The 10,814-nt window shown below is 43.0% G+C and overlaps 1 protein-coding gene across 1 annotated transcript in view; it reads right to left on the reverse strand.

Annotated features, from left to right (window-relative positions):
* LOC139279989 (plakophilin-3-like) overlaps nucleotides 1–10,073 on the reverse strand; it is a 43,282-nt gene extending 33,209 nt beyond the window's left edge. The window contains exon 1 of the mRNA XM_070899388.1: nucleotides 9,661–10,073. Within this exon, the coding sequence (XP_070755489.1) occupies nucleotides 9,661–9,868 (208 nt within the window). The 5' untranslated portion in view covers nucleotides 9,869–10,073. The remainder of the gene's footprint in view (nucleotides 1–9,660) is intronic.
* Between the last annotated feature and the right edge of the window lie 741 nt (nucleotides 10,074–10,814).

Below are 10,814 nucleotides of genomic sequence, written 5' to 3' on the forward strand. Positions count from 1 at the left end.
GGCAATCTTAGACTGGGTGTTATGTAATGATAGAGGATTAATTAGCAATCTCGTTGTGCGAGGCCCCTTGGGGAAGAGTGACCATAATATGGTGGAATTCTGCATTGGGATGGAGAATGAAACAGTTAATTCAGAGACCATGGTCCAGAACTTAAAGAAGGCTAACTTTGAAGGTATGAGGCGTGAATTGGCTGGGATGGATTGGCGAATGATACTTAAGGGGTTGACTGTGGATGGGCAATGGCAGACATTTAGAGACCGCATGGATGAACTACAACAATTGTACATTCCTGTCTGGCATAAAAATAAAAAAGGGAAGGTGGCTCAACCGTGGCTATCAAGGTAAATCAGGGATAGTATTAAAGCCAAGGAAGTGGCATACAAATTGGCCAGAAATAGCAGTGAACCTGGGGACTGGGAGAAATTTAGAACTCAGCAGAGGAGGACAAAGGGTTTGATTAGGGCAGGGAAAATGGAGTATGAGAAGAAGCTTGCAGGGAACATTAAGACGGATTGCAAAAGTTTCTATAGATATTTAAAGAGAAAAAGGTTAGTAAAGACAAACGTAGGTCCCCTGCAGTCAGAATCAGGGGAAGTCATAACGGGGAACAAAGAAATGGCGGACCAATTGAACAAGTACTTTGGTTCGGTATTCACGAAGGAGGACACGAACAACCTTCCGGTTATAAAAGGGGTCGGGGGGTCTAGTAAGGAGGAGGAACTGAGGGAAATCCTTATTAGCCGGGAAATTGTGTTGGGGAAATTGATGGGATTGAAGGCCGATAAATCCCCAGGGCCTGATGGACTGCATCCCAGAGTACTTAAGGAGGTGGCCTTGGAAATAGTGGATGCGTTGACAGTCATTTTCCAACATTCCATTGACTCTGGATCAGTTCCTATAGAGTGGAGGGTAGCCAATGTAGCCCCACTTTTTAAAAAAGGAGGGAGAGAGAAAACAGGGAATTATGGACCGGTCAGCCTGACATCGGTAGTGGGTAAAATGATGGAATCAATTATTAAGGATGTCATAGCAGTGCATTTGGAAAGAGGCGACATGATAGGTCCAAGTCAGCATGGATTTGTGAAAGGGAAATCATGCTTGACAAATCTTCTGGAATTTTTTGAGGATGTTTCCAGTAGAGTGGACAAGGGAGAACCAGTTGATGTGGTATATTTGGACTTTCAGAAGGCGTTCGACAAGGTCCCACACAAGAGATTGATGTGCAAAGTTAGAGCACATGGGATTGGGGGTAGTGTACTGACATGGATTGAGAACTGGTTGTCAGACAGGAAGCAAAGAGTAGGAGTAAATGGGTACTTTTCAGAATGGCAGGCAATGACTAGTGGGGTACCGCAAGGTTCTGTGCTGGGGCCCCAGCTGTTTACACTGTACATTAATGATTTAGATGAGGGGATTAAATGTAGTATCTCCAAATTTGCAGATGACACTAAGTTGGGTGGCAGTGTGAGCTGCGAGGAGGATGCTGTGAGGCTGCAGAGCGACTTGGATAGATTAGGTGAGTGGGCAAATGCATGGCAGATGAAGTATAATGTGGATAAATGTGAGGTTATCCACTTTGGTGGTAAAAACAGAGAGACAGACTATTATCTGAATGGTGACAGATTAGGAAAAGGGGAGGTGCAAAGAGACCTGGGTGTCATGGTACATCAGTCATTGAAGGTTGGCATGCAGGTACAGCAGGCGGTTAAGAAAGCAAATGGCATGTTGGCCTTCATAGCAAGGGGATTTGAGTACAGGGGCAGGGAGGTGTTGCTGCAGTTGTACAGGGCATTGGTGAGGCCACACCTGGAGTATTGTGTACAGTTTTGGTCTCCTAACCTGAGGAAGGACATTCTTGCTATTGAGGGAGTGCAGCGAAGGTTCACCAGACTGATTCCCGGGATGGCGGGACTGACCTATCAAGAAAGACTGGATCAACTGGGCTTGTATTCACTGGAGTTCAGAAGAATGAGAGGGGACCTCATAGAAACATTTAAAATTCTGACGGGGTTAGACAGGTTAGATGCAGGAAGAATGTTCCCAATGTTGGGGAAGTCCAGAACCAGAGGTCACAGTCTAAGGATAAGGGGTAAGCCATTTAGGACCGAGATGCGGAGGAACTTCTTCACCCAGAGAGTGGTGAACCTGTGGAATTCTCTACCACAGAAAGTTGTTGAGACCAATTCACTAAATATATTCAAAAAGGAGTTAGATGAGATCCTTACTACTAGGGGGATCAAGGGGTATGGCGAGAAAGCAGGAATGGGGTACTGAAGTTGAATGTTCAGCCATGAACTCATTGAATGGCGGTGCAGGCTAGAAGGGCCGAATGGCCTACTCCTGCACCTATTTTCTATGTTTCTATGTATACCAGGAATATGGCGTGATCGGCAGCAGCCAGGCACCAATGGTTTGCGCCCCCGGAGAGCCTCTAATGAATTTTCCGTGTTGCCGCTAAAAGCTGCATGCCCTATTGCTGAGCTCCAACGCTCACATTAACGCCCTTTCTGCCGCTAACTGAGGCTATCGACAACTGAAAATCCAGCCCAATGAATATTAATCATTTGAAGAATTCTGTAGCGTTCTATGACAAACTAATTAACAGCACAACATGGAAACTGACCCATACAAATTAAGTCAAAGGAGTTGAAGTGAAGTATGGGTATGCAGTTATAGTTACCATAATTACAAAAATATATAGCAATACTGTAAATGATTCATAGGAGAACAGGGATCATTCCACTGACGTCATTCCACTGACCGGTGGACAGAGGCTAAGGAAACTAAATCTATTCCAATTAAAAGTAGCAAGTATTAGCTGGGTGCTCACGGTACAATATCAGTCTTAAATATTTTTGGTTAACCTAAATTTTCAGTAGTTAGTTCCAAATGCTGTTGAATGTTTATAAACATTTATAAATTCAAGGATGCAATAGCATTAGTGTGTACACCGCCCAATCACATGATGCTGGTGAGGTAACTTTCAATAATTCATTTGCCTTCTGGGCTATATCACGGGCCATATTTGTCTATAATAGAATTATATTTTGCTAGAAAAATATCAGTGAAATTTGAATAAAATAAAATAGGTTCTTTGCCCAAACAGCAAGTCTTGAAAAGGGCTAAGTATGAATCCCAGAACTATATGGTCATCAAATAAGATGCTGGGATCTAAAGCAAAACCAAAAAAGAGGAATAAAATAATGGTGATGGTGGTTGTACTGGGGAGTGGGAACCAGAGAAAAATTATTGTACGACAAAGGATTATTTAAGTTTTTTTAATTACACTTGGCAATGACCCCTGTTGAGTTCAAATGAATAGAGTTGTCGCAGGAGCAACGAGTGTGAAATTATCGTTGATTGTCTATAGATTGCTGCTTCATCTAACCTACTCATGTATGACTTGCTGGCCAGCGAATTTAACCCCCTAAATTTAGCTCAACATTAGAATTGTAACATATTATACCAAGGTCGTCCAATGAAATCCCGAAAAGCAAAACAAGATAAATCAAGTAGTGATTAGATGATGCTATAGTTGTCTTTTCAAAGCAAGATGGTGATTGGAGGAAGGGAAGACTGTGGGAAGTAAGAAATTATACAGTTTTGATGTCCCAGAAAATAGTGTGTTAGAATAGGAAGTGGAGAGTATTGAATCAGTAAGGATTCAGGGAGCAGAAAAAGGAATGTAGGGTAATGCACTGCACCTTAAGGAGGAAAAATAGCAAAGGAGAAACACTGATGTCAATAAAATTTAGAGAGAAACTTTCAAAGAGATAGGGTGGAAGCTAAAGCAGATAGATGGGTCGAATATTAAGTGACAAAATTACAAGTGAGATACTGTACTTGGAGCTTGCCCAGATAAGAAAACAGTATCGATATTCTGGACAAATTTGAGCTTTATAGTGCCAAGAACTATTGAAATTGAGCTGGTTCTACTGCCTAGATTGACTATGAATGGTAAGAAGATCTAGCCTCTTCCATGTTGTCACAAAGTAAGTAAATGCTTTGTCATCAAAACTTTGACTACACATTGGAATAATACAAGGAATTGTAACTCACTCATTCCACTATGACTAACTAGAGGAAAGTGAACAACAGTGCAGTTTCAAAATTGCAAAATATATTTTAAAGAACTTTAGAACATCCTCAAAACTCTGAAAAAAAAACAAGACCTGTGACCATCAACTTTGCTTCAAGAGTTAATCGGTCACTAGTGACAAATCAAAATACTAGGCCAAAATAAATATGCTTGCATTGCTGGAAAGGAAATTTATCTTTTGCTTCAAAGTTGCAGCTCAAACTCTTTGTAAAGATATTTCCTTCTTTACATTTATTTTTTATGGGTACAATGTAGATATAACCTTGTAATAAAAGGACAGTGGCACACTGAAGGTTGTGGGAGGTGGTGACAGATCCTGGAATGCTGATTAAGGATCTGAGAATATATACAGTGAAGCTTAGCTGGGAACTCTTATAGACTACCAAAATCAGAATGAGGCACCTCAAAGTTCAGCAGGCATTATGGGTTAGGGAGCTAATTAAAGCTATAAAGCTTGGAATGTATCTCAAAGTATTAACCTCTCAGAATTTGCAGGAGTTTCACTGCTAATGAAATGTAATAAGATCTTTTTTCTAATAATGGAAGCCAAGGTGAATGGAGGGGTAATGTGAGAGCCTATAGTTTAGCATCAAATACTTCCACACTGGTGGCACTAAGTCTGATTTGATGGATATTTTAAGACAGCAAATTTAGAGTCTGATCACAGTTCAATAACTTAGACAAGTGACTAAACCATTCCATGAATACTGGTCTCCTACTGGAAAGAGTGGAGCTAGACATTTTTTTCAAAAAGCATGTGGCAGCTTTCGAATATCTCAATTAGTGCAGTACAATAGACCCTGTGTGGGAAACGGATCTTACCTCCACACACTTTAGTCTTGTCTATAAATATATAGTTACAGTGGAGCCAGATTTTTGATATGATTCATGTGCTTAAAGGATTTGTTTCTTTTTTTTTTACTATGTTCTCCTCATAATATCACCAATATACAAAATAGAGATGTGTGGGGACTGACATATCCACAAGATTGCCTTGTTAGTCTTTTCACCAAAAAATAGAAAGAAAACGGTTCTGTATTGAAAATTAAGAGATGCTGTCATAGATTCAGAGAAATTTAAGCCAGAAAGAGCCATTCGGCTCATCGTGTCTGTGCCAGTCGAAAGAGAGCTATTAAGCCTAATCCCACTTTCCAGCTCCTAGTCCCTTGTAGGTTACAGCACTTCAAGTGCATAATCCAAGTACTTTTTTAATGCAATGAGGGTTTCTTCCTCTCCTACCCTTTCAGAACCCCAACACACCCTGAGTGAAAAGATTTATTCGCAATTCCCCTCTAATCCTCTACCAATTACTTTAAATCTATGCCCTCTGGTTATTGACCTCTCTAAGGGAAATAGGTCCTTCCTATCCACTCTATCTCAGCCCCTCATATTATACACTGCAATTAAAAAGGTACCCTCAACCTCCTTTGTGCCAACGAAAACAACCTCAGCCTATCCAATCTTCCCTCAGCTAAAATTCTCCAGTACTGGCAACATCCTCAAATCTCCTCTGTACCCTCACAACTTTCCTGTAATGTGGTGACCAGAGTATCTGTAGTACTCAAGCTGTGGCCTAACTTGTGTTTTATATTTTCCTAGCATTACTTCACTGCTTTTATATTCGACGCCTCAGCTAATAAAGGAAAGTATCCCGTATGCCTTTTCTACCTTCAAGGATCTGTGTACTACACTCCAAGGTCCGTCTGTTCCTCTGAACTGCTCAGTATCCTACCATTTATTGTGTACTTCTCCAGATTGAACTCCATTTGTCACTTTTCCACTCACCTGAACAGTCCATTGATATCTTCCTGTATCCTAAAACTTTCTTCCTCTATCAACTACGCAGCCAAACTTTGTATTATCTGCAAACTTCTTAATCATGCCCCCTACCTTAAAGTCTAGAGATATGGGGGTGGGAGGGTGGGGTGAAATTGGGCTCCTGTGTGCCTGCTGTTAGCGCCTCAGAGGGACGAAAATGGGGTCTCACCTGGGGGGGGGGGGGGGGGGGGGGCTCCCGCATAATTGCACGGGAGTTAATGGAGGCGCAAATCTGGCAGCGCCCAGCTCCCGCCGTTAGCAACCCAGGCCGCTGTGCGGCAATGATGACATCATCGGCGTGCGCAGTGACCCGTTTTCACCCCTTAGCGGTGAATTTTCAAGCCGCACCAAAAATTGGGCAGTGTCCCATGAGGCTTCCGCAAGTGATGTCAGCGCCAGACTCACGGAAATTAAAGGGGTGGTGCGCGGTGCCATCTTTTTCTCCTGGCCCGAGCTTCTGTTCTTTGTGCCGCGGGGTCCATGCTGCAATGGTGCAGACCGGAACTCCGCTTCTGTGCCAGGCTGCGACCACAACACCCCACATCCCCAGTGGCCTAGTGGAGGTGCCTCGCCCACTGCAGAGCTCACAACGTGCATTTCCCTTTAACGGAAGTGGGGGGGGGGCCGCGTAGTGCTGCAACATTCGAGTACTTACCGCCCCAGGGAGGAAGTGGAGCGCCCGACATTGCCCTACACTTCCTATAGGGGATGGTAACCCCAATTTCGTGGCCGGGCGGAACTTCCGTGCCCGACGCAGGAAGTCCCGACTCGCCTCGGTTACCGCCTCCAAACCGGGTGTTACCCAATTTTGATCCCAAGGATTATTGAATGAGGTTACACAATGAACGCATCAAAAGCCTTCTATGCTCATTAATTTCTATAGGGGGTTTGAGAATAATCTTTTCACATATTTTATATAATATATGCAAATAGAATGCTACTGCACAGAAGGAGGCTATTTGACCCATTGCGCCTGTGCTAGCTATCTGGTAGAGCTGTCCAATTAGTCCCACTGCCCTGCTCTTTCCTCTTAGCCCTGAAAATGTTTCCTTTTCAAGTATTTATCCAATTCCCTTTTAAAAGTTTGCACTGATTCTGCTCCCACCGCCCTTTCAGGCAGTGCATTCCAGATCACATCAACTTGCTGCTTTAGGTCTTTAGCTACTGAGGCACATCGGGTTTTTCTCCCAACTAAACTTTATTGGGATTTTTCTTGAACACTACAAAGCATGAAGCAGTTGGTTCCAAGCAGTTTGAGCAAACACGGGAAGTCTTTAAAGAACTTTAAAAAAAAAAGACTGCCCTGCAGAAATGGGCACATAAAAATGAATTTGAATCTCCAGGCATCACTCAGGAACTTTTAATCTCAGCTCGCGCTCCAGTGCAGTACTGAACGAGTGCTACATTGTTAAATGCACTATCCCTTGGAGGAGGCCCCATCTACCCACTCCACTGGTTCAGCTGGACATAAAAGATCTCAAGACACTATTAAAAGATATAGGGGTTTTCCTGGTGACGTGGGCAACATTCCTCCCTCCGCCGATGCCACTAAAAATAGACCAAATGGTCACTGCTCTTTGTGGGATCTTCCAGTCTGAAAAATGGCTACCATATTTGCTTCCATAATAACATTGCAGGCAGTGAATAACTTTTCAGAAAGCTCCCAAAGCCCTTCAGAGTACTATATAAACGCAAGCCTTTCTTTTATTTACTCTGTTATTCAGTTGACCTATTTTGCTTTTCCAAATGTCCTGCTACTGCTTCTTTAATAATGGACTCCAACATTTTGCAAACCACAGATGTTAGGCTAATTGCTCTATAGTTTCCTGTTTTTTGTCTGCCTTTTTTTTTTTAAAATAGGGGCATCACATTTGCCGTTTTCCAATCTGCTGGGACCTCCCCAGAATCCAGAGAATTTTGATAAATTACAACCAATGCATCCACAATTCCAGCCGTTCCTTTTCTTAAGACCCTAGGATGCAAGCCATCAGGTCCAGGGGATTTATCTGCCTTTAGTCCCATTATCTTACTGAGTACCACCTCGTTTGTGATTGTGTTAAGTTCCTCCCCCCACATAGCCCCTTGACTATCCACTGTCGGAATATTGTTAGTGTCCTCTATTGTAAAGACGGATAAATATTTGTTCAGAGTTTCTGCCATCTCCATGTTCCCCATTGCTAATTCCCCGGTCTTGTCTTCTAAGGAATCAACATTTACTTTAGCCACCCTTTTCCTTTTTATATACCTATAGAAACTCTTGCTGTTTTTATATTTTGTGCTAGTTTACTTTCATAATCTATCTTCCCTTTCATCATTTTTTCAGTCGTTCTTTGCTGGGTTTAAAAGCTTCCCAGTCTTCCGTCCTCCCACTAGTTTTGACCATTTTGTATGTCCTTGTTCTTAATTGGATACCGAGCTTTATTTCTTTAGTTAGCCACAGATGGCTATCTTTTCTCTTACATCCTTTCCTCCTCACTGGAATATATTTTTCCTGAGAGTTGTGAAATATCTCCTTAAATGTACACCACTGTTCATCAACTGTCCTACCCTTTAATCTATTTTCCCAGTCCACTTTAACCAACTCTGCCCTCATAGTTCCTTTATTTAAGCTTAGTACACTGGTTGGAGATCCAACTTTCTCACCCTCCATCTGAATTTGAAATTCAATCATGCTATGATCACTCATTCTGAGGGGATATGTTCATATCATATCTCGCACACTGAAGTATGACTGATCTATATTTTGCAGTTTGTAACTGAACTTGGGTTTTAAATTATGAGAAAAGGTTAAGAGAGTTACTCTCACATGGAGAAGAGGTGACTTCAAGGTGACCTGCCACTTTCACCATTATGAAGGGGATGAACAAAGCTGACCCAAGCAAATTAAGGGCTATTGAAATACCACTTTAAGAGGCAATCAAAAACATTTCTAGTGAAAGAGTTGAGCAAGAGGTAAACAGGTATGATTGATCTATGCAAAAGCAGACAGGGTTTTTGTGCCTTTTATCAGTTCATTTAGATTCTTGCCTTATACACAAAATAATGTTCACCATAGTGATGTGTTTGCTACAAAACAAACATTAGTTCGCCTGACGTTAAAAAAACTGAGCAAAAAAATGGAATTTAATTACCCTATGAACTCCAAACTATACATCACAGTATCTAGAAAATTCCAATACAATTCAGGTTGCCCAGAAAGGGTTAAGAACTGGCGCTGCAACCTGCAAATTACACCTTTGCGTACAAGATCAGATCTGCCTACAAGCATTCCACCACAATCCTGAACTTTACACGGGAGGACCACGCCTAATGTTGCCCTACAGCCAGATTTTACATATCATCGACGGTTTGAAGACTGTTCTCGGCACGTTTCCTCTTCTAGATTTTATTAAAACAAGCAGAATTAACTCGCTTCACCTCAGGAGGACGGTCTTACTCCTTACAGTTCCAACTCAGCGCATAAGCAGGACATTTTTTATAATCGCAAGAACAACTTGTGGCAATCCTTTTTGCACCATGACTGATTTCAAACTCGAAAGCAGCAGCTTGAAATGAAATACTTAAAATGTTACGCGGCGGAGAACTCGGGAAGTTGCAGGATTTCCACACACGTTATTGAAGTAAGGGAGGGGAGTGGGGAACAACACACACAAGCAAACAGATACATTGGACGGCAGGGGCACGGCTCCGAGGGTAAAGTAGAGTCGGAACTCCGGCTTTTGTAAGGATGTGTCCGACTCACCTCCACTGACGGAGCCGCTGGCCCGGCTGCCCCCGCTCTTGAGCATGGCGAGGACCTGCTCCTGGACCCTCATGGTCTTCTGCTGAGGCCGCTGGTGGTACTCGTTCCTGTGCTCCAGCTGGATGTCCGAGGGCATGGCCAGGGTGGAGACCGGGGTGTCGGGTGGCAAGGCGGACTTGAGAAAATAACTCTCCTGCGTCACATTCATCTTCACAGCTCCAAGTTTGATATATATATGTGGGGGTCCGATCAGTCCATGTGCTCAGAGCACGGAGGACGCCCACCTCAAGATCCGAACGCTGTTTGCGACGCCGCACCACTTCCCTTCCTGCCTTTCAGGTTGTGCGGGGCAAGGCTGCACCCTGAGGGTGACATCAGTGGCGCCCCGCCCCGCCTTCCACAGGTGAGTCAGGCTCCCACCCCCACCACCGGGCACTTCACAGTTGTGTCAGCGCAACTCCCCAAACGAATTCAATAGACATGAGATTTGGTGCGCTCCCGATTGATACATGACAAAGGTTAAACTTTGGGTAACTCCCCGCACCTTCCGCTGCTCGTTTCCCCTTTGGAGGCCAGCATGTTTTAGGGATTAAAATCCGCCCTCCCCTTTCACAGGTTCGTTTCTACAGCAACATTACTTCATGTTATACACCGTTGACAATAACTTTCTTCGTGACTTTTTTTAAACATTTCTTTATCATGGTGCTTCTGGCAGGAAGGAAGGAGATGCGTGTTATCTTCATTATCATAAGCGCAGTCGGAGTCAGAATTGAGTGAAGGCACAGGGCCGCCCTGCCCACAAAGGGCGGGCACTTGTACTTTATTCCGTCTCATACGCATCTTTTAGCAAGTTGCTTTTATAATTCGCATCTCTAATGTGCGCGTGTAATAAGGTTTTTTTATGTTCGACATTTCTTTTGTACATTCCTCGTTGACAAAATTACAGAGGCCTGTCCTGCTCCATTAGTGGCTATTGTCCTGTCAATACAGTGACATGATGACACATTTTACATCACAGCAAGCAAATAAGGAGAGGGGGGATACTTCTGTGAGGATCATGCCCTTTTAAACATTTAATTGAAAAAAAATTATATCTCAAATAATTCTTAATTGCTGCACTTAAACTTAAGGATTGAAAAACATTAGGCAGGTTA

Source organism: Pristiophorus japonicus, chromosome 14, assembly GCF_044704955.1.
Source record: "Pristiophorus japonicus isolate sPriJap1 chromosome 14, sPriJap1.hap1, whole genome shotgun sequence".
Taxonomy (NCBI): domain Eukaryota; kingdom Metazoa; phylum Chordata; class Chondrichthyes; family Pristiophoridae; genus Pristiophorus; species Pristiophorus japonicus.